General features: G+C 48.0%; 1 protein-coding gene across 1 annotated transcript in view; it reads left to right on the forward strand.

Annotated features, from left to right (window-relative positions):
* The window catches only part of HS3ST2 (heparan sulfate-glucosamine 3-sulfotransferase 2), a 92686-nt gene extending 69595 nt beyond the window's left edge, over positions 1-23091 (forward strand). Inside the window, exon 2 of the mRNA XM_019430414.2 lies at positions 21711-23091. Within this exon, the coding sequence (XP_019285959.1) occupies positions 21711-22329 (619 nt within the window). The 3' untranslated portion in view covers positions 22330-23091. The remainder of the gene's footprint in view (positions 1-21710) is intronic.
* Positions 23092-24006: the final 915 nt, after the last annotated feature.

The following is a 24006-nucleotide window of genomic DNA, read 5'->3' on the forward strand; positions in this document are numbered from 1 at the left end:
TGAGCGATCCCATTAGATAGTCACAATAATAGCCAGACTTCGGGGTTTTCTAAAGGGGTTTTATTCTTAAAGGAGCATAGCCTTATTTTTCCCCCTTGAAACCATTGAAATGTTTGTGTTTTTGTTTTTTATTGAAGTATAGTGACACACAGTATTACATTAGTTTCAGGAAATGGCTTTCTTATAGTGGAATCATATCTTTAAACAGTTTTCTTTCCTTTTTGTCTTGGAGATATTTATTTACAGAGTTCCTTAAAGAGAGCACAGCTACATACATCTTGTGTCAAAAAGCTACGTACATCTTTTTGTAGATATGTCATACATCTTTCTCTCCATTGCATTCATGAGGACACTACCCTGCCTCTGGATCTTCTAATGCAAAAGCACATATTTCTGTTTTGTTAACATGTTTTTGAAGCCTTGCCCAGCACCATTGATTTAATTAATGGTATACATTTAATTCCTAGCCATCTTTACCTTTAATTATTAGAATAATCCTATGAGGGAAGTACCATAATTGGTCCCATTTCACAGATGAGAAAACTGAGGCTTACAGAGCGTCAGGTAACTTCAGCGTCAGTGACTTCTCAGTTAAGAGGTGATCAATTAGAAGTCATCTCAATCAGACTCCAGAGTCTGGGGATTTAATTGCTAAGTTATTGTGCCTTCCTAATTTAAGGAGCTATCACAATGACCTATGGCACGAGACATGTCTTCCAGTGAGTTTAGTAAAAGTTGGATTTTGTTTTCTGTTCAAATCCCCAGGCATTTGGCCTCTTGCTGGCGGCGCTAGTGGGTAGAAGAAATCGTCTGTGTTTAACAGAAAAGGGCCAGGGTTTGCTGACATGTTTCGTTAATCCACAAGGAGATTGCTGATGAGGATTCTGGTTAATTAGTTGTGGAATTTTAAAAAACGAGCAGATGTACCATGGTAAAATGCATTTTACTTCCCAAATCCTAGGGGAAGGCACTGGGTATGTTCCGCGGCTGTGTGTACTTATATATCTTGATTGAACATTCAACAGCATGTTTTGCAAGACTCAGGTATCCTGGCTTTGTTCCAGCATGGATAATTAGATTCTTCTCCGGCTCTCCCTACAGTCTCAGGCAGGTACGAGATTCACCTTAATAACTACAACTAGCAAGCACCTACTATGCACCAGCCCAACACACTGGCACATTGCCATGCATCATCTCCAATCCTTTGCACAATCCTGCGACCAAGTTTTATTTTCTCCGCCTTTAATGGGAAAGCTGAGGCTCAGAGAGAGGTTAGTGACTTGCCCAGAGCTGTACACGAGTGAGTGGCAAAACGGAGATTCAGACTTAGACATGCCTGGCTCCAAAGCCTGTATTTTTCCTCTTCTGCACTCTTCATTGGGAAAAAAAATGCATTTGACAAAAAACGTCAGGGGCGACTGGGTGGCTCAGTCAGTTAAGCGTCCGACTTCAGCTCAGGTCATGATCTCATGGTTCGTGAATTCGAGCCCCACATCGAGCTCTGTGCTGACAGCTCAGAGCCTGGAGCCTGCTTCGGATTCTATGTCTCCCTCTCTCTCTCTACCCCCCGCCACCCCGCCAAAAAAAAAAAATTAAATTAAAAAAGTCAAAGGATACAAAAAAGATATGTAATGGAAAATGAGTTACCTCCCAGCCCTTAGCCCTTCAGTTTCCCTTCCTGGAGGCCCACCCTGATATTCTTCTGTGTCATCCAGTATAATCCATCCATCTACTCCTTATTTTCATTTTGAAGTTACTGTTATAAGTTATTTGGCTGAATTGGACTCTTGCTCTATACTGCATTTTCTTATTTAAATTTCGTAAATGCTTTGGGAGCAAAGTGGGGACGGGTTTTCTATGAATATCAAAGAACAGGCTTGTTCTGCACATCTTTCAGGAAAAGTCATCCCAAACGGCAGGTCATGTATTTTTACATTTAGTTGGGAGTAGAGAATACCAGAATATCATGGGGTAATAACTGTGCCCTTCCTTTTAATATCCCAGTATGCACGCGTGCACACGCACAGGGAGACAGCTATCATGTGTATGTATTATTTTCTAACTTCTTTGTCTTACCTACCACTTTAAAACCAGCTCCATGTCTTTTCCCCATGTCTTATTTTCTGAAACATTATATATAATCACAGCGTAGCATTTCATTAAACGCGTATACCATCATTTCAACCAGCGTAATATTGCGTAACATTTAGGGTGTTTCCAGTTTTACATTTTACCACTGTAAACAGATGATACCATGTTGCACATCCTTAAAATACATATCTGCCTGTAAATATCTTAACATTTTGATCAGATAAATTCTAAAGAGTGCCTTCCATAAAATTTAAACTTATTTGCAATCCTAGCATTGTACAAGATGCATATTTCTGCTCACTGTGGCTAACACTAAATAATTCTTAATTTTGTGATAGGTCAAAATGCTATCTTCTTTGGATTGAATTTGGATTTCTTTGATACCTGATGAATTTTAATATTTCTCCAATTTTATGTCTTCTTTCAGGAATTGTGCCTTTTGCTCCGTTTTCTAGTAGGGTGTTTTCCTTACTGATTTATAAAACTCTATTTATTAAAGGTATTAAATATTTATCTGTTCTATACAGAACACATTTATTCCTTTGCATTTTATTTCCCCTTATGGTGACTTTTTTTTGTCTCCCAAAACTTTAAAATTTTTATGTGGTCATATTAAAGTCTTTTTGTTTGCTTTCTTCCTTTAGTATTATGGGTATAAAGCCTTCCCAGTTCTCAATATACACATATTTACTGATTTTTTTAATGTTTATTTATTTATTTTGACAGAGGATGAGCAGAGGAGGGGCAGAGAGAGAGAGAGGGGGAGAGAAAGAATCCCAAGCAGGCTCTGTGCTGCCAGCATAGAGCCTGATGGCAGGGCTTGATCTTGTGAACCATGAGATCACGACCTGAGCCAAAACCAGGAGTCGGACACTTAATCGACTCAGCCACCCAGGCGCCCCTACATATTACTGATATTTTCATCCCTTAACAGCATTGTTTTCTTTTTCCCTTTGAATTACTTCATTGATCCTGAATTCACCCTGGTGTAGGTGTAAATGAAGAAACCTGATTCCGTTTTTTCCCAGACGATTCGCTGATTGCCCCCACAGTGTTCCCATGAACCGTAATTTCCCAGCTGACTTGAAATGCCACCTTTACTGCGTTCTTATTTCTGATTTCGGATTCTGTTCATCCATTTGCCTATTCACAAGCCAGAACCACACTGTTTTAATTAGTACAGCTTCATAATATATACTGTATGGCATTGAGTTTCCTGCCCATGATTTTTCCTTCCAGCACAATGCATTAGCTCTTCTCTTTAATTTATTCATCCAAAAGAAACTTGGTAATTGTAATGTCAAATCCAATTTTTTAAATCCCCTTGGGATTTAGATTGCTATTACATTTGATTTATAGATTAATTTGAGAAGAATGGATGTCTTTCTAACGTTATGACTTCCCATCTCTCCATTTATTAACGTTTTAATTGAACTGTCTATAAATTATAGAACAATATTAAATATTAATTGTGTTAGCAGGCATCTTTCTCTTGCCCAACTTTAATGAGACTCACAGTCTGTGGGTCACCAGCACAGAGTCACTAGATTCAAATGCCTGGGTTTATATCCTGGCTTCCCCAGTCAGTGCCTTGGGTCTTTGGGCAGGTTACTTCTCTGTGCCAAATTTCTTTACATGAATAATAAGATTAATACAAATACCTACCTGGTGATACTGTGGTGAGGTTTAAATGAGATAATACATGTGAAGGTACTTAGAGCCATACCTGCCCCATGGCCCTCAATGTTGGTATGATTTCATCCTTCAATATGCTAGTGGATGTCCTTTTTTCATGTTAAAGAGGCAGCCTCCCTGGTTTCTGAAGATTATCTTTTTCTTGATTAGCAATGGATGTTGAATTTACTAAGCGCCTTTCTGGAATCTGTTGAGATGATCATTTTTTCTTCTGACCTATTTCTGCGCTGAATTATGATTTTGTATTAAATGTAATGATAATGGATCTCAATGGGACGTGACAGCTTTTCTTTTAATAAATTATGCTTTGGTAGATACTACTCGAAATCTCTACTGGTCAGGGAGCTTCCGCTTGTCAGCCTGGGGTAGATGGGCCTGCCTGCCCACGTTCTGGCCAGCGTCCCGCCCCCTTCCACCGTGCCAGCGTCTGGGGCTTCTGGCTCCTGGTTCCCAAGCATAATCTTCCCCCCTCCAGGAGCAGGAGCAGGAGCAGGGCAGTGGCCTGGCTGCAGGGCCGGGGAAGAGCTCTGCAATGTGGCTGCTGCTTCTTACACCGCCTCTAACACCGACTGTATGTTTGCCTGTGCCTCTCGCCCCACTAGGCTCTTGGTGCCTCCAAATCCAGAAAATTCCGTGGCAAAAATCCACTTTCTTCTCATTAGTGACACCCTCCCCACGTCACAGCCTTATATTTTGGCTGTCTCTTCCAATACCCCTCACGCTCAGCCTCCCTTCTTCCAAAAATATGTCTCGGGGCCTGGGTGCCTCAGTCAGTTAAGTGTCTGACTTTGTTCGGCTCAGGTCATGATCTCACGGTTCGTGAGTTCGAGCCCCACACCCGGCTCTGTGCTGACAGCTCAGAGCCTGGAGCCTGCTTCAGATTCTGTGTCTCCCTCTCTCCCTGCACACCCCCCACCTCTCTAAAAAAAAAAAAAAAAAGAATGAATGTTAAGAAATTTTTTTTTCAAAAATATGTCTATTCATTGTCTGCCACCAAGTCCTCACCCTTCCCTTAATATGTGGAGTTTATATTTTTTATCCATTCGTTATCAATTTAGTGGTGACCCGAGAGGGAGTGGAGATGAACACTGTGCTTGCTTCACCGTGTTCTACAGCAGTCCTACTAGGACTTGGGCCCATTATTGACATTAAATGACACACTTTGTCTCATTTAACGTCTTTGGCTTGGACTCTGCTTTTCCTGGTCCTAATTTCATGACTCTGGCTCTCTTTAGAATGGCATTTCCCTGATGTATCTGAACCTCTCCCATTTTCATAGAAAACGTTTCTGTCCTTGTGTCCTGGGGTGGTCTTGAAACACGAATACGACTAGGTTTTATTTTAGAATGAGAAATCTTTATTGTTGTCATTTCAAAAAATTGTGGTGTTTAGCCTATTTTCAGTAATTTTTAATAGTAACGCAAGTGTTCCTACTTGAACACTTCTGTCATCTTGCTCTACAGTTTTGGCTGGTTTTTTTTCCCCCTGGCTTTCCTTTCCCATCTCTTTTGTTATATGAGCTGCATTTGCTTTGCTTTTTTATTTTCCGATGTTTTGGAAGGCCCATGTCCTGTTTTTACTTGTTCGTTTTACTCTATTCTCATACAGCACGTGAGTAGGCAGTGCCCTTTGGGAAAAAGCCTCATATCCTTCCATTCTGCTCCCCCCACTCCTTCCTCTGTCATCAACTTCTTGGTTAATTTAATCTGGAATATTAGATTTGATTTGTCAGACTACTGATTTTTAACTTTATGGAGGTATAAATTATTGTTTATATTTTTTAAAGAAAAACCATGATATCAGGAGCTAAATTTATTGGTTATCTGGGATTCGCACTTGTTTGATCCCAATCGTTGCCCTTTTATGCCCTACGTCCCGAGTCTCAAATTCTTTCTCGCCACCACTTAGGTGATTGCTTTCCTTTCAAGGAACTTTCTGGAGAGCGAGGTGGAATGCTTTTCAAGCTGTTGCACATCTTGTAATGCTTTTCTTTTGCCTTCAGAAGCAAATTGGCCAAGCACTGAGAGTCACAATTTTTTTCCCCCTGAAAAACTCTCTGGATGATAATCTGTGTTTTGCTAGCATTTAGTGCTGCTGCAAAGTCCTCGTCTGGCTTGAATTTGTAAAAAACCCATTTTGTTTGCTTTATCCATTTTGGGTACCTATAATACTTCAAGAACTTTTGCAATTTTGTGTAACTTAAAATGTTTAGCCTGATGTGTGTTTGTACAGATAGATGATGGGTGGATGGGTGCTTTCCTAGATGTGGGTTTTATCTCGTTAAGACTAAACTGGGCTTTTGATCTGCCCGGATAGCCATCTTTTATCTCCAGAAATGTCTCTTTAATGAAGTCTCAGCCTGTTGCTCTGTCCAGTTTGTTTCAGGTTTCCTCTTCAGTAACATCACAGACTGGGTGTTGCTTATGACAACTCTGTCTTCCATGTTGCCTTCTCCTGCATCAGTTCAATCCTGTGGACCCTTCCTTGAGAAGCTCAAGATCAAGCTCAAGTGTGCTCTGATTTTTATTTTCTGTGTCACTAGGTCTGCTCCCCCCAGCCTCTTTTTTTAGTTTATTTATTTATTCTGAGAGAGAGAAAAAGATAGAGTGTGTGCACAGGAGGGGCAGAGAGAGAGAATCCTAAGCAGGCTCCACACTGTCAGCACGAGGAACCCGATGCGGGGCTGGAACTCACGAACCTGTGAGATCGTGACCTGAGTCGAAATCTGTGGTCAGACACTTAACCAACTGAGCCACCCAGGCGCCCCCATTAGGTCTGCTCTTGACTGCTACCAAGTGTCATTTACTAAAGCATTTTTAGCTTCTCTGCAGGACAATCTTACCTCACCCATACCCAGTTTTTCTTAACCTGTTGTCTTTCCCTCCCATCCTGTGTCTTTTCATCCAAGCCTATGCTCACCTCTTGACCTTCTGCTCAGATGTGTAGCCACTCAATTCTTTTTCCTTCGCCCCATGTAGCAATTCTGTATTTATTTCTCCGTATCTCTTCCACCAGACCAGAGGCTTCATGCTTCACCTGTTTTACTTAGAGCCGTGCCTCAGCACAATGGCACGTGGCTAGCAAACAGTAGGTGCTCCATAATTATTTGTCGACTGAGTGTATCTCCACATTACCCTGGCTTGGATTCCCTTTGGCCCTGCCAACATTGCATTGAGCCAGAGGTTCCCAAACTCTAGTCATTGAAAGATGAGCTTTTTTTCATGTTCATGTGCCATCTGTACTGTCACGTACTTAACATTCGTCTTTAGATCAGTTCACATTTTCCGCCTCATCCTCCTATAAGGCTCATATTTAAGCCTCATCCTCAGCAGTGAAATCTGCGAACTAAAGGTGATGTCCTACCTCCAGTTTTCTAACATACATTAAAGTAAACACGTACCTGTAAAAAAAATGTGAGCTCCGCCCACGAATCCCTTGCACACCACAGGTGAGAAGTGACTACACTTTGGGAAACCTTTTCCCAAGAGCTCCAGCTGCTCTTTAGAACAGAAATCCTTGAGATTTCCTTAAGGAGTTTAGGTCTTCTTGATTTGGGCTTTGATTCCTACCCATGTTCTCCATTCGATCAGCATGAGTCCTTCTCTTCTGGCTGCCTGTGATGGGATGGCACGGTGACAAGGACCAAAGATATCACAGTCACCAAGGACGACACCACCCTTTACCAATGGGGTTTGCAGGCCAGCTGGGGAAAAAGGCATTAGATATACAAACAGATAAGCAAGATGATTACAGATTCTGCTTAGAGCTCTGCGGGAAAGAAACCATGGGGTTTAGGGAGTGGAGACATTTGAACAGAGACGGGAGAATGAAAAGGACTGAGCCATGGGAAGACCAGGGAAAGTGTCCCGGGCAGATGCTGAGGGGAGGAAGAGGTAGGATTGGGGCTTTAGGAGTGCCTGCCCGCGCCTCGTGTGGGGCATCCTGAGTGCTTTCCAGATCTGAAAAGCAGGGCTGAACCGTTGAGCACCACAGCCTGGACAAGGATCCGGGTTGGTACGGTTTGGGCAGGCCTTGGACCCTGCAGAAGTACTGGTGACTCAGTAATCATACATGTGGCGTTGGGCACATCAGGGGTCTGGATGATATTTGAGCAGCTGATTGCCAGCCGCTCTGCCCACTGCTTTCTTTCCTTGCCCCCCTCATGATCAGAAAGCCGGCCCCAGCTCACCCTCTGCAGCCATGGAGCTTAATGTATTCTGAGACACTTGCACGTGTGGGAGACAAAATGGAAAGGACTCCTGTCCGGGGCTGATTCCTCCCAGGGGAGCAACAGGGACTTGCCGAGAGGCAGCAGGGGGTTCACTCCAACAGCTGCCGTTGGCTCACCTCCCACGAGGGGGCAATGTTACGCCGCAGGAAGTGGGGCAGGCTGACAACTCTCCCTGCCAAACTTAGGAGCCCCGGGACGCTGGAGTGGTAGATTATAAAGTGTGGTGTTAAAACAAAACAAAAACAAAAACAAACCTCACTGACTCATCCAATCATTGGTTGGGAGTTTGCAGATGCCTGGGAAGCATTCAGAGCTGGTAGGGGCTGAAAGGTCCTTAAAATAGATCCGGGCACAGGTGGAGCAGGGTGGAGGCTCCATGGACACCGCAGGCAGGGGACACTGGGAGGTGGAGGTGGGGACAGGGGCAGCAGAAAGCCCCTGGGCAGACCACCTCCAGCCTCAACCTGGGGCTGGTCACTGTGGAAAACCTCATGCGTTTGGCAGCAGGAGAGCGAAGCCATCCTAACGGCTTCTTTAGTTCCCTGCGGAGCATGTGCAAGCTCGTCTGCAGAGAGGGGCAGGAAAGGGCAGGCTTTGGTGGTTGGCACGGAGCGGGAAAGGTCGGAAGCAGCCCCTGTGCAGAGCGGGCGAGTGGCCGGGCCAGAGGAGCGGGCGGAACGGCCGGCTGTGCCAAGGTCCCCTTTGTGTCGGGCGGTCAGGGGCACTTGTAGCGGAGTTGCCGTGCCGGTTTCAGACGCCCTCGAGCGGTGCTCCCCTCCCCGTGTCTTTTCACGTAGATTGTCTTTGAGAGACCGAGGGGAGTGAGGATCCCCTAAGTCACCACTCGGTACCATCACTGGTAGCCTTGGCACCGCTTGGCATAGCCCCCAGGTACTGTCCCGCTTCCTGGATGCCGGGGTCACAGGAGAGCGAGCTGGCTCAGAAGGGGTACTGGAAGCTAGCGCCTCGCTCGAGAGAAGGGCGGATCTGCTCCCTGCAGCTGTGACCTTGGATGAGCAAGCTGTGTGGTTCTGAGCCGCCTGGGGCCGGTGTCAGAGGAGACTGGATCAGATGTGGGGGTGGCCTGGGCACCTGGTGGTCCGTGGAGTCATCGACTGAGACACGAGGAGGCAAATGGTAAGCCGAGGGAAAAGAACTGAAATACGTACGGAGGAGACCAAAAGAGTGTTCCTGAAGCCAAGAAAAAAAACCACGTTTCTCACGAAATAGGGAGTGGGCGCCTCCGATGCCACAGAGGAATGTGACGAGACCAGGACAAAATTGGGATTGCCTCTTGGGGGTGGACTCAGCACCGCCTCATGGGGTCACAGGGTGGGTGGCAGATGGGACAAGTTGGGGGCGAGTGTGAGGAGACGAAGTGGAGCTTTATTTCAAGACCTTTGGGGAGAGGAGGAGATCCGTAGGACTGTGGTGGGGGGGGGGGGGTGGTGAAGGGATAGATGATTAGCTTTTCAAAAATCAAAAAGACTGGGACGCTACAGCACGTGACTGCAGTTAATACTGTATACCTGAGAGCTGGCTAAGAGATCGGACCATAGAAGGTCTCATCAGGGGAAAATTTTTGTCAGTGTGTTAGTGATGGATGTTAAGTGGACTCATCGCGGCGATCGTTTTGCAACGTATACCTGTGGCGAGTCACGTTGCACGCTTGAAGTTGATACAATGTTACATGCCGGTTATATCTCAATAAAAACTAAATAAGTAGGGGCGCCTGGGTGGCTCGGTCGGTTAAGCGTCTGCCTTCGGCTCAGGTGGTGATCTTGTGTTTCGTAAGTTCGAGCCCTGCGTCGGGCTCTGTGCTGTCCCTGTGGAGCTGCTTCAGATCCTCTGTCCCCCTCTCTCTCCACCCCTCACTGCTCTCTCACTCTGTTTCTCAAAATTAAATATATTTTTTTTAATTTTTAAATTAAAGAACTAAATCAATAGAAAAAGAATTAGCTGATTCCACTGACTACAGGTTCACTGAGATGCCCTCTGTGCCAGTGTCACCACGACTCCTGTAAGACCTTGCTACCCACACCGTGGTCCACGGACCAGCAGGTCAGCCTCAGTGCAGAGCCGGTCAGCAATGCAGAATCTCAGGCCCCCTCCCTAGCCTTCCCCGATCAGAACGTGCATTCCAGCAAGACCCCCGGGTGGCTCAGAGGATGCACATCAGAGTGTGAAAAGCACTGATTGAAGGGACCCACCCCCAAGGAGAAGGGAAGGTGGGCTTAAGCATAGGGAAGGAGCCAAGCCCAGACTGAGAAAGAAGGTGGGGATCTGGAGTTACCCGCAGAAGGCGCCCTGATAGTGTCCCCACGGTCAGGCCAGGCTGGCCACACATGGTCCCCGAGAAATTGAGGTCCAGTTGCCTGGAAACTTACCGAGCTATACACGCAGCAGCAAAAACCATTCATCCAACACCCAGGCCACACTTCCTCCCTCTTGAGAGCGGAGCTGAACATTCTGGGCCTCCCACAGCCTTGCTTCCCACCCACACCTCGGCTCCTCCAAACACGCTTCCTCCCCCCCCCCCCCCCCCCCCCGCCTGCCGCACGAAACCGCTACCATCCAGGCCATCTTCTTCCTAAATGGTATCAATGGAGACTTTTTAACGTCATTTTTAATTAGCTAGTTGTTTTTGGGTTTTTTTAACTACAAAGAACACATGGTTATGGCAAAGAAAGACCCACTGAGCAGCAGAAAGGGAAAGGTAGAAGTAAGGTCCCATTCTGCACTACAGCCCATCCCTCTTCTGGGACCTCAGGAGTTCCCCGCACTCAGCTAGTGGACAGAAGGGACAGTGAGAGGGATGCATCTACCTTGTGAGCACAGCACAGAGCCTGGCTAAAGGTCGCACACTGCGTTTCTACTCACTGTCCGCGGCAGGAACCAGGTGCAGCGCCCCTCGCAGATGCATTGGGTGCTGGGAAATGTGGTCCTTGGCTGGGCAGCTGCCCTCTAGAAACAGCTCTGCTCTGGGGGGAGGAGCAGGGGTCTTTGGTCGGGTCTCCCCATCTCTGCCCCAGATGCTGCAGCAAACATCCATGCCCACAGGCCTTCACCCGCCTGTAAAGTAAATTTCCAGAAGTGGAATTGCTGGATTGGAGGGTGCATTTTAGGGCACCTGGGTGGCTCAGTCTGTTAATCATCCGACTCTTGATTTCGGCTCAGGGTTCGAGTGCTGCATCAGGCTCTGCGTTGACAGCTCGGAACCTGCTTGGGATTCTCTCTCCCTCTACCCTGCTCGTGTGCGTGCATGCTCGCTCTCAAATAAGCCTAAAAAAATAAAACAAACGGTGAGTTTTGCATTTGGCAAGGCAATCTCTACTTGCCCTCCTGAAGACCACACCCATCAACACTCCTACGGATATTGGAGAGTACTTGTTAGTTCAACACGTTGCCAGCAGTAACGGTTATCATTTTTTAAAAATATATTTTTCCAGTGTTAAAAGTGAGTAATATCTCATCATGGTTTTTTTGAAAAATTTTTAATGTTTATTTTTGAGAGAGAGAGAGAGACCTAGCATGAGGGGGGGAGGAGCAGAGAGAGAGGGAGACACAGAATCAGAAGCAGGTTCCAGGCTCTGAGCTGTCAGCACAGAGCCCGATGCAGGGCTCGAACCCACCAGCTATGAGATCATGACCTGAGCCAAAGTCGGAGGCTCAACCGACTGAGCTACCCAGGTACCCCTCATCATGGTTTTAATTTGCATTTAACATTGCGAGAGATGGAGAGTATCTTTTCGTGTATTTATTTTAATTCGAGCGCTTTTACTATTAACTCTTCTTGTGACCTGTGGGCCTTTCTTCCACCGGCTGGTTCTCCTTTTCTGATTGATTTGCCAGAACTTTGAAACAATATAGATGAAGTCATCCCATCGTTTCCCTGTCTCGCATGCTGCAAATATTTTTCCAGGGGGGTCCTTGTCCTTCTATTTTATTTGTGGTGGGTTTCCCCCCCATCCCGGAGACTTGCATTTTTCACGAGGTCTAACTTCTCAGCTTCTTCCTTCATGATTTTTGTCTCATGCTTAGAAAGGCTGTCCTCGTGCCAAGATTAATTTTATGTTCTCACGTTTTCTTCTAGTGTTAGAGTCACACTTGAATCCAGATTCTGCAACTTGCTGTTGCTTTGGCGATGACGTTGGTTCTCGGTGCCCCAGTTTCCTCTGCCCGCAAGCAGGAATAGGGAGGGTGGCGGCCTCTTGGAGTTCACGTACAGACGGAGGGAGGCAGTTTTCCCGTAGAGCCGAGAACCGCTTGGGCCCCCCGGCCACTGTGCAGCAGGCGCTAGCTTATGTCCAGGGCGTCAGTGACCGCGTCTCTGTCAGCTTGGGCTGCTGTGACAACACTACCGTGGAGGGGTAGGGGGGCTTCAGCAACAGGCATTTGTTTACTTCTCTCCATTATGGAGGCTAGAAGTCCAAGATCAGAATGCCGGCCAGTTTGGTTCCTGGTGAGAGTTCTCTTTCTGGTTTGCAGACGGCCGCCTTCTTGCTGGATCCTTACATATTATGGGAGTGGGAAGAGATCCTCTTTCTTGTTTCTCTCCTCATAACAGCACTGAGCCCATTTGTGAGAACTCCACTCTCATGACCTCCTTACCTCCCACAGGCCCCACTTCCAGAGACCATCACATCGGGGGCTGGGGTTAGGGCTTCAACATGTGAATCTGAAGGAAAAAGTCATAAGCAGACCATATGGACAGCCAATGTGTGTTGGCTTCTTTTGTATTTTAATGTTTATTTTTGAGAGAAAGAGTGTGAGTGAGGAAGGGGCAGAGAGAGAAGGAGACACAGAATCTGAAGCAGACTCCAAGCTCCGAGCTGTCAGCACAGAGCCCACTGTGGGTCTTGAACTCATGAACTGTGAGATCATGACCTGAGCCAAAGTCAGAGGCTTAACTTACTGAGCCACCCAGGCGCCCCTTGTTGCCTTATTTTTTTTTAAAAAGATACAGAATGTGAGGATTTCATACATGTGTACATTGTGAAATGATTACCACAATCAAGTTAATTAACACATCCATCACCTCATGTGGTTGCCCAGCGTGTGCACGCATGTGTGTGTCTGTGCACTGAGACTTAAGATCTACTCTCTTGGCAAATTTCAAGTATACAATAGAGTATTGTTAGCTGGAGTCACCATGCTGTAATTAGATCCCCAGGACTTAATTCATCTTCTAACTGGAAGTGTGTACCCTTTCACTAACGTCTCCCCCTTGCACCCTCCCTCCTCCCCTGGCATCCACCATTCTACTCTCTGGTTCTCTAAGTTCTACATAGGGAATCATATGGTATTTGTCGTTCCGTGTCAGACTTACTCCCCTCAACCATATAAAAGGAAAGAAACCCTGCCGCCTGTCACAGCGTGGATGAGCCTGGAGCACATTATATGCTCGGAGAAATAAGCTGTACCCCCATTTCTGTGGGTAGCAAGGGACAGAACTCGAACTCAGGGCTCTTTGACTCCAAATCCCATAGTCACAACCAGCCCCTAGAGTAGCCCACTGCCCCGTGAACATCTCTGTGTATCACATAAGGAGGGTCCTTTTCTGGTCTGTCATATGGCAGGACCGAGGACAAATTCCCCAATGCACGAGGTGTGGAAGAAAGAATAGGCTTTACTGGGGAAACTTGCACAGCAAGGGTCTCAATAGAAGAGGCAGGTGTGGGGTTACTGTTTTCTGACCGTCACACTGAGAGATGTGCCAGGGCCTGGCTAGACTGGGTTTATGCTCCAGGGAAGGGACTCTGCCCCCACACCTCCATCAACTTCTCTTCTTATGGGGGAACAGCCCTGCCAGTTGGGGGGTAATCACACTACTGGGACACCAGGCAGGCTGCTGTTTACAGGAGATGCCAGCTGTTCCCAGGAGTTATCTGGGAAAGCCCACTGCCCAGCACCTTGATGGCCTATAGGAAAAACTGGGTTCGGGCATAGGCCCTCTTGCCAGAGAAAAGAAACCCTCCTCCCTGCGCCCCCTCCCCCACAGCCCGGCGTAGGGAGCCAAGTTCAGGTAGGGAGCCCTCACACTGGGAAATGAGGACCTTCCCCCCGCCCCTGTTTCCACAAGGCTGTGTTAACTCCCAGAGGATAGAGGCTTGCTTATCTTTGTATCTCTTGCATACAGTAGGTGCCTAATAATGCTTGAATACATGAGTGCATACCAGGTGTAGGATAAGCATTGTCGATGTAGAGACGTGACAGTCATGATCCCTGCCTTCCATGACCTTACACTCTAGGGCTCTGATAGACACAGATCATGTATCCGTAGTGGATATACCACAAAATCACAAGTGTAGCAAATGCCTAAGTCTTCCAGGAAGGGGAAAAGAAGGGGGGCCTGGAAGGCTCCCTGGTGGAGGTGATGAGTTGAGAGCTGAAGTTTCGCCCAACAGGCTGCAGGGGACGTCGCCCAAAGGATACGATGTGTAAAAGGTCCCTTAGCACGAAATAGAGTCTTGTGGGGAGAGCCTTGAATAGACCACGCTGGCCACCCAGGTGGCCATGGGCCAGATTAAGAAGAGCCACATAAATCCTGCCAAGGCCTTTATCCTGTGAGCAGTGAAGAATGGTTGACGGAGGTCAAGCTGGGACTTCATGTTTTGCTCCAGGGTCACCTAAGTGTGAGGATTCGGGGCCATGGGCCTGGAAGGAAGTGGTCATTTCTCTTCTCAACCAGATGAGGAGAAACGGCCACAGGTGCTGTGCCTGCGCTGGGCTCAGCACACGGGGGGTTGGCAGGTTTTGTTTTAAGAACCGGTTTCCTGCAATAAAGCCTTTTTCCTCCTCTTCCACTCTTAATTATCCCCCTGGAGACTGCAATGATTTTCAAGGAGCCTGTTGCCCAGTTAGGAGCTAATAAATCACCCAAGTCCCCCAGGCAGCCAGGCTTCCAGAACACATACATGGAGTGCATAGATTTAGTAGAAAATGAAATCTGCCAGAGAATCCTCTCGGTAATAATCAGAGGTGTGCTTGTACTCCAAGTTCCCAGGGAGGCCCTGCTGAGGCTCCCGTGTGTGGACACACGTAGGATGTCTCTTGTGTGGACAGTGGGGGCCCAGGGAGTGGTCTCTGCCCCACGGGGTAGGTGTAAAAAAAAAAACAAAAAAACAAAAACAAAAAAACCCTTTCCAGCCTCAAGCTGCCAAGAGAGTATTTAGATGTTTTTTTTCTTTTTCTTTGGTAGGGTCCTCAGGAAGTCTGTGATTTTCCCTCAGGAAGTAGGTAAGAGTACAGACTTTGCCTGCATGGGGAAGAGGCCCACGTCTCCAGTGGCACTTACAAATGGCTTCTTCCTCACTCTTCCCGGATTAAAGTCCTGACTTTCTGTTTTTCTGTACCCCCTGCCACCTGCCAGTCTTCTTGGTGCTGAGAGTAGGGAACAAGACCGACATCAACCCGATTCTCTCAGAACTTACAAGAGAATAGTGGTTAGGGGCGGGGATGGGCAGAGACCTAAACATACAAGTAAACAGATATTAGAGAGTAATGAGCATAATCACATTACTTGTGAGAGCCCATTTTAATAAGGCTGCGCTTCCCAAGCTTTTCTGATGGTAAGAATCATGGGGAACCCACTGAATCAGAATGTACAGGGGAGGGGCCTGGGACTTTTTTTCTGTAACGTGCACCTCAGTTGATACTCATGAACAACTGTATTCAAGGCTAAGTGGCTAAAGCAACAGTGGTTCTTGGCCCTGGTGAGCCACTGGGATCCTCTGGAGGGCTTTCAAATTGCAGGAGTCCAGGGCCACTTCCAGAGTTTCTGATTTAAATAGTCTGGTGTGGGGTCTGGCCGTTTAAATATCTCCAAAAACCCTGCAGGGGGTCCCAGTGGGCAGCACGACTTTACCCCCCACGCCCCTAGCCTCACTGCAGACTGACCACAGCCGGGTTCTCACCCATCACCGTGGGAGTCCGGGGCAAAGGACGGGGTGTAGGTAGCAAACCAGAAAGGGCACAAGATGTGTTCCTTCTTACATCTCATTTCACCTTCTTAGATATGGAGGTTAGGTTGAAGCAGAGCCTGGACCTCCCTCAGTCTCTGTGCCTGAGTGCCTGTGGCCTTGATAAAATCTTGAAAATGGCACCGTGATCCCCCCTCCCAGGACTGTCTACTGAAACCGTCCTCTGCCCAAGAATGCCCAGAAAAGGCTGTGCTTCCTGAACTAACACTGGTAACTTGGGAGGACTCAAGATGACCTCTCAATAGGCACTTGCCTTTGACACTGGATCTTTGACCCATTTACTGAGCACCTGTGGTTTGCTGGGTGTTGTGCTAGGAAGGCAAAAACAAATGAGAAACATGCCCAAGTTGCTGACAGTGTGGTGATATAAGTGAATGCATATCTGCTAAGTTCTGCACAATGGGATGAGGGTGCTGGCAGTTGGATGCACCAAATGTCATGAAATTACAAGAAGGGGTTCACAGAGGGTGTGACTTTTGGTTCGGGCTTGGAGAGATGAGTCAGTGTTCACTAGAGTGAGAGAGAGACAAAGAAAGATGATTCAGAGTCTTAAAAACAAAAAACTCAGCAAGTTGCAAAAGCACATGGCGTGCTGTGGGGAGTGGACCTTGTATTCAGCATGACATGAGCATTGGGTTGCCAGGACGTGGCAAGAGATTAGTTCTAGAAAGGCAAGGCAGTGGCCTTAAGTACCAAGTCAAGGAATACGGGCTTTATTCAAAAGAAGAGTTGGTCATTGATAAGATTGGATTTGCTTTAGAGAGATTTCCCTGGTGGACACAAGATGCGGAACAGACTGAAAGGGAAGAGAGAGCGGAAGCCTGGAGGTCAGGCAGAAATATATGACAAGAGCCTGAGGCTGTGTGAGCGGGCTGGGAGAGACAGGGCCTACTTGAGAACTTTCTGGAACGAAGAACATTAGATGTGAGAAGGAGTCAATGACTGTGAAGGTGTTCTGCTTTGTGAGTGGATTCACCGTGACATCATCTGCAAGGACAGGCAAAAGAGAGAAGTGAGTTTGGGGAGGAAAATGGGGCGTTCCGTTGTTGAGGTGAGGTGTCCAGTCTGCAGAGGGTAGGGCGTCCCAGTCTGGAGCATGGGCAAGTTGGATCGGCAGTTACAGACCCGTGAGCCAGCAGCTCCTCAGTGGTGGTTAAAGGGAGGAGTGAGGTCGACCTGGGAGGTCACGGGGAGTGGGGGGAGTGCGAGTTAGACCCTTGGGAAGATCCAGAATGGCTCCCTGCCCTCGTGGAGTTTGGGGGAGCGTGGCCTCCACAGAGAGGAAGCCGGGTTGTAAAAGATAAGATTTGCATTCTCAGGGCGCCAGCACCAGAAACCAACTCTCACTGACTTCAGCTAGTAATCCTTTATCGGAAGGACATGTAGGGACTCACAGGGCACGGAAGAAAGCAGAAGAACCGGTCTCATACGGGGTGAGCATCTGAGCGGGGTGAGACGGCCACAGGGACTTGGAAGCAGAGGCTGGTGAGGAGGCTTCCAGGCTCCCGTGCCTGGTTGGAGGATTCAGCCCAACGGTTTCCAGTCCGAAAGATACGTGTTTAGTCTTCATGACACAATTGGCACTGATCGTCTTAACTCCAGTCACGCACCCACCCCCGGGCCTGCCAAGATTTTAATCCAAAGCAGGAGGGGTAGTTCCTCCAAGAGAAATCTGGGGGCTGTTGCCAGATGTAGGAAAATTGCCGCTGAGCAGGTTAAAATAACAGATGGGAGGTGAGTGAGTCCAGACTCTGAGTGTTAGTTCTTCCAGTCACTTTTGCAGAGCCACAGTGTGAAGAAAGGAGGCCGAAGCTGAGAGAGAAAAGTTCAGCTGTTTTTAGCGGCCGGAAACAGGTAAGCAAAATTTAAACAATGACACGAGGAGGAAAAATGAGCCTCTAGGAAAAGTCTGATGCCCCCCAACACCTGCCTGTGCAAAGAGCAATGAGGCATGTAGAGTCTCTTGCACATTATGCTCACACAGGCCCCCCCCGCACTCGACGCTAGCGACCCCAGGAGACACAGGTAAGGGATGGAGAAAATGGCAGTGCACAGGAGCCGTGCGACTCGTGGTGTGATCAGGGCTGCGCGATCCCGTTTACAGTCTGGTGTGAGTGCCTCCTTAGTATTTGTAACTCGGTTTTGCAGCCGATATGCCAGTGAGGAATTGGCAAGGTGGAGCTTCTGTTTGGGGGACAGCTGGGGGAATGATGTGGTTCTCTGGAGATCACTGGAATTGGGCAGAATTTCCCAAACTGGCAACAGAGAGAGACATTCGCTGGTGTTCCTGGCAAAAGTATCCTTAGATAAGCTTGGGAAATGCCGTACCTGCGCTTCCTCTCTTGTGTATCCTTTAGTGTCTTAAAGGGTAATGCAAAGAAATCTGTCTAGTAGCTTGTCAGGTCAACTTTTTGGTGTTGCAGAAAACCTTTATATCAATAACCCCCATAGGGTTTGGAAAGTCCTTAATATTTATTTTTGAGAGAGAGAGAGAGAGTGAGAGCAGGGGAGGATCAGAGAGAGAGGGAGACACAGAATCTGAAGCAGGCTCCAGACTCTGAGCTGACAGCACAGAGCCCGATGCGGGGCTTGAACTCACAAACCGTAAGCCGAAGTCAGACATTTAACTGAGCCACCCAGGTGCCCCTGGAAAGTCCTTAACTTTAAATGCACCATCACGGGGCACCTGGGTGGCTCAGTCAGTTAAGCGTTCCACTTGGGCTCAGGTCATGATCTCACGGTTCGTGAGTTCAAGCCCCGCATCAGGCTCTGTGCTGTCAGCTCAGAGTCTGGAGCCTGCTTCACATTCTGTGTCTCCCTAACAACTGCCCTCTTCCCCTCACGCGCTCTCTCTCTCTCAAAAATAAATATTTTTTAAAAGTTTTACAAATAAATGCAGTCACATCTATATAATGTCATCTGCTCTTGTCCTTAAGGCCAACACCTATTTACAGTGTGGGTCAGGTCATAATATAATACAGCCACGTTTCTAAGAAAATCCAGCCAAAGAATTCTAGTCATGTGTACTTGTGATTGTTTGCTAATGACGATATCCTATTGTTAAAAACGAATGGCCTACTCCCTGTTGATAAGTCTCAAACTTCCAACTCACAAGGGTCCGTTATGGACCTTGAGCCTGGAAACGAGATACCAGTTGTATCAGCCCGTCAGGTACCCGGTGAATTTGAAGGTTCCAGGGGGTAACGTGCAGGTTTGCTGGGAAAGCACCAGGGGCAAGGATCTAGGAGCACGGGTGGACAGGGGAGGCCACCTTGGCAGGAGGGGCGCAGGATGGGTGCAGCGGGAGGGGCGCAGGATGGGTGCAGATAACAGTCTGAAGGCAGACGAGAGGAAGGTTGAAGGAGCTGATGTGTAAGTGGTGGAGACTAGCTGTGTGTTGATGCAGAGGAACAGGGGTCGAGTTGGGAGCTCATGGTGAGAAGGTAGAGCACTTTGACGAACTTGACAGGTAAATATAAAAAATGAGCAGTGTTTGAGAGTTCAACCAAAGCTAGAATTCATAAGCATATCAAGGATCCAGTTGTCAGGGTCACGGGTTTCCTTTGCTGCTGTTTGTCATCCCCAGGACAGAATGGGAGAGAATGAAAGATTGGAAGGACACATTGTTAGCGATGGGAGAACACACAGTACAAGGAAGTGGACGAGGAGGTGATGCTCATGACCGTGACGCTACTGCAAGTTATTCATGGGCCCAGAGCAGGCATGGAGGAACGTGAAATCGGAGAGAGTCAGATGAATTTCAAGATCAGGCATAGTGAGTTTGAGACTGTGTTAAATAAAGGTAGGAAGAAATAAGGGTATAGCCTGTATTTAGCCTGTATTAGTTTCCTGTGGCTGCCGTAACACATGACCACAGACGGGGTGGTTTAAAACGACTAGCTTGTGGTGGTTGCCAGAATCCTTGGCATTTCTCAGCTTGTACGTATATGACTCCGCACTCTGCCTTCATCTTGACATTACCTTCTCTGTCTCTTCACCCCTGCTTGTCTCTTGTAAGGCTACTTACTGCTCGTTGGATTAGGGCCCACCGGATTCAGGATGGCCTCATCTCGAGATCCTTAACTAACTTCTATCTGCAAAGACTCTTTTTCCAAAAATAAGGTCACATTCGGAGGTTCTGAGTGGACATCTTTCAGAGGGTCACCATTTGGCCCATCCCATGGTACTAGAGTGGAATTTCAGAGAGAACCGTTTCAGAACTAGGTCAATTCCAATGACAAGACCCAAGGTATGGCCATGAGGAGGAGCTGCCAAAAGGAAGGAGAAAAATGGAGACTTGGGTTAAAGAACTGTGAAGCTGGGTTATTGGATGGAGATGATGATGGGACCTGGGAAGAAGACCAGGAACTAGGAATGTGTGCGCCAGAGGAAGGTGAAGATGATGAATGCTTTGGGGGTTGGTGAGACACGGTGGAGAAAAGATGTGGTGGTTCTCAACTCTGCCTCCACACTGGAACTATCTGAAGAGCTTTTGAAAAGTACCCACCCCATAAATTTCTCATTAGTTCATCTAAGACGGGTCCCAGACATCTGCATTTTTTAAAAAATTCTTTGGGTGGTCTAATGTGCAAAACACGACCTTCAGAAAGAAGTAGAAACTGGGAGCCAAGGGTGTTCCCCTCCAGCAAGGCTTGAAGGAGACACATCTGGGAAGGAGACTTCAGAGCTTCCCACCATCATCCCTTAAAGTCTTAAGCACAACCAGGAAATTAAAAAGTAAGGGAGCAAGAGGTTGCATCACCTGACTTCCTGCTGAGGGCACGACAGGACTGGAGTTCCGTGCTATTTCAGGCTTATGCCGAGGACGTATTTCAGATGCGTTCCAGCAGAAAGACATCAGAAGGCATTGCTAAAACACTTGTTATTCATACAAGACTTGCCCCAAAAAGGTTTTCTTAATATATTTGGAGAACTATCTTTCACCGGAATAATATTTAGTAGCTTCCTACTAAATATATTTTTGAATATGTAATAAACGACATTAAAATTTTCAAGTAGCATAAAATACAAATATAAAAAATAAAAATTGCTTTTTAGACAAAAAGTAATTCTTGGGGCACCTGGGGACTCAGTCAGTCAGGTGTCCAACTCTTGATCTCAGGTTAGGTCTTGATCTCCGGGTCATGAGTTCAAGCCCTATACTGGGCTTTCCACTGGGGTGAAGCCTACTTAAAAAAAAAAAAAACACTTATCCCTGACCTTCTCACTCTGCCCCCACCTCAAGACTCCCCCCAGAAACAACCGTTTTTATTGTTTCTTGTGTATCCTTCCTGAGGTGAATGTGCTATATCTTGCCTATTTAACACCGTACCTTGGAACTCATTCCCTATTTGTACACACAGATCCACCTGATTCTATTAACTGGCTGTTCTATCATTTATTTAACCCATACTGATGAACATTTAGGTTGTTCCCTCTCTGAAAGCAAACCTGTTAAGGATTTTTTTAAACAACCAGCATGAGTTGAAGTGGGTCCCTCACTGGAGATCTAATAGAGCGTAGCGATTATAGGCCGTGGTATACTATTGTAAACGTCAAGCCTGCTGAAAGACTAGTTCTTAAAGTGGGTTCCTTACCAGGCGAATGCAGGCGGACCTCCAATGTCACCGAGGTCGGGGGGGGTGGGGGGGCTCCACTAGGGAGCAGGGTGTAGGGAAATGACCTGACCCTGCGCTGCTTCTGCCCCACAGGAGCCTGATGCCCCGGACCCTCGAGAGCCAGATCACTCTGGAGAAGACGCCCAGCTACTTCGTCACCCAGGAGGCCCCCCGACGCATCTTCAACATGTCCCGAGACACCAAGCTGATCGTGGTCGTGCGGAACCCGGTGACCCGCGCCATCTCGGATTACACGCAGACGCTCTCCAAGAAGCCGGACATCCCCACCTTCGAGGGCCTCTCGTTCCGCAACCGCACGCTGGGCCAGGTGGACGTGTCGTGGAACGCCATCCGCATTGGCATGTACGTGCTGCATCTGGAGAGCTGGCTGCGGTACTTCCCCCTGGCTCAGATCCACTTCGTCAGCGGCGAGCGCCTCATCACCGACCCGGCCGGCGAGATGGGCCGGGTCCAGGACTTTCTGGGCATCAAGAGGTTCATCACGGACAAGCACTTCTACTTCAACAAGACCAAAGGCTTCCCTTGCTTGAGAAAAACAGAATCGAGCCTCCTGCCTCGGTGCCTGGGCAAATCGAAAGGCAGAACTCATGTACAGATCGACCCTGAAGTGATAGACCAGCTGCGGGAATTTTATAGACCTTATAATATTAAATTTTATGAAACTGTTGGACAGGACTTCAGGTGGGAGTGAGCCACCGACATGCGAGGGCTCCTCCTCGTCTCCTCCGTGGGGTTTGCCCGTCCCGCCTGTGAGCCCCGGCCCCCGGCAGACCCACGCTCCAGCCCCCTCTCCCAGCTCGGGTTCCGTCATCCCGGAACTGGGAAGCCCAGCTAAGGCCACGAGACCGGGGGGTCCCTGCCACTAGCTCTCCCCAGTCTGTCTAGGCATAGCTGACCTGCTTCTGGCATGGCCAGTCCATTCCGAATCATTTCCCTTCGCCCACGAGAGGCCTTGGGAAACTGCTTTAAGAGCAGATCTTCTGATTATGATGGATCCTGTAAGTGGTGATGGTTCTGTTGCTGCGGACACAGCAGTCTGCCCCTGTCGCTGTCCACCCCGGAGTGGGCTTGCTAATTCCGAGTGGCATGTACCTCCCCTCTGAGCTTCACTCTCCCTAGCCTCCCTGGGGGGTGGGATAGGAGACCATCCTCTTCCTCCTGACCTTAGCCGCTCATCGAGACATTGCAGAGCCCAAAGCACTCCCTGGCCACTCCTAGGAGACAGACCCCCTGATGATGAAATAAACCAGAGATTTCAGAGCCTGTGGTCTCCACTCTGCTTGAAGGGTAACTGTCTTTGAAAAACCACTCTGTGACCCACCCTGCTCCCCATGGACAAAAGCACATTAATTCTGCTGTTACGGGTACTTGCCTCACGCGAGCTTTCATGTTCAGCATGCGAAGAAATCATGCTTGTCCATGTGAAATAAATATGGCTCTCTCGTGTCCTTAATGCCGGGCTCTTCTCTGTAAGCCAGGCCTGGAGCACAGCTCATTCATTCGGCTCCTCCTGTGTAAGATGAGGGGTCAGTGCTGAGGAGGGTCCCGGAGAGGGGCGGGGGGCGGGCACGCTCCAGGAGGGCAGCGAGGGATGCACAAACCACGTGGACAAGAAGCAAGGGCGTGAAGGTGGGGAATGGGGAGAGGAGGTTCTTGCTGGCAGAGGCTGCTGCAGAAACATCATGTGGAGACCTGTGCAGACAGTCTCTTTCTGAAACAGAAGTCTGTCAGCTCTCTGCTTAAGCTTTATATCTGAAGTGCCAAACTAGAAGCCCAGGGACTGATGGGATGTCAGATGTTTTTACTTGGCCAGCATGATATTTTGGAACAATCTCCAACATTTGAAACTTGGGAGTGTTCATATAAAAATAGGGATTTCCATTTATTTTTTAACGGGAACTTGGCAACAGTCGGTTGCTGCCTTTGGATGAAGCCTGTGCTCCCCAAGCTTCAGTCCCCACGTGGCCCACCTCACTGATGGACATGCTCTGCCTGGCCCCTGTTGGCATGTGAGTTCCCAACCCTGCTTGGGTGTGTACTGGGACCTCAGAATAAAGCTCAAATCCTCCAGCATGGGGCCCAAGACAACCCCAACTACAGTTTCTGCATCATCCCCTTCTCTTCCCTCTCACTCTGTTCCAACTCTCAGAACTCCGTGCCTTTTCCTAACTCTCTTAAGTCTTTCTTAACTCTCTTAAGCCTTTGCCTGGAATACTTCCTCTCCCTAACCTCTATCCCTACCCCATGTCTCCAGCTAATGGAAGCTTCCATAAGACTTCACTCAAGTGTCACCTGCTTGATATCCGTGAAGCCTTCCCCAACCGAGTTATCTGCTCACTCTTCTGTGTTCACTTGGTAGTTTGCACAC

Source organism: Panthera pardus, unplaced genomic scaffold (assembly GCF_024362965.1).
Source record: "Panthera pardus isolate Hobbes unplaced genomic scaffold, ASM2436296v1 HiC_scaffold_5, whole genome shotgun sequence".
NCBI lineage: Eukaryota > Metazoa > Chordata > Mammalia > Carnivora > Felidae > Panthera > Panthera pardus.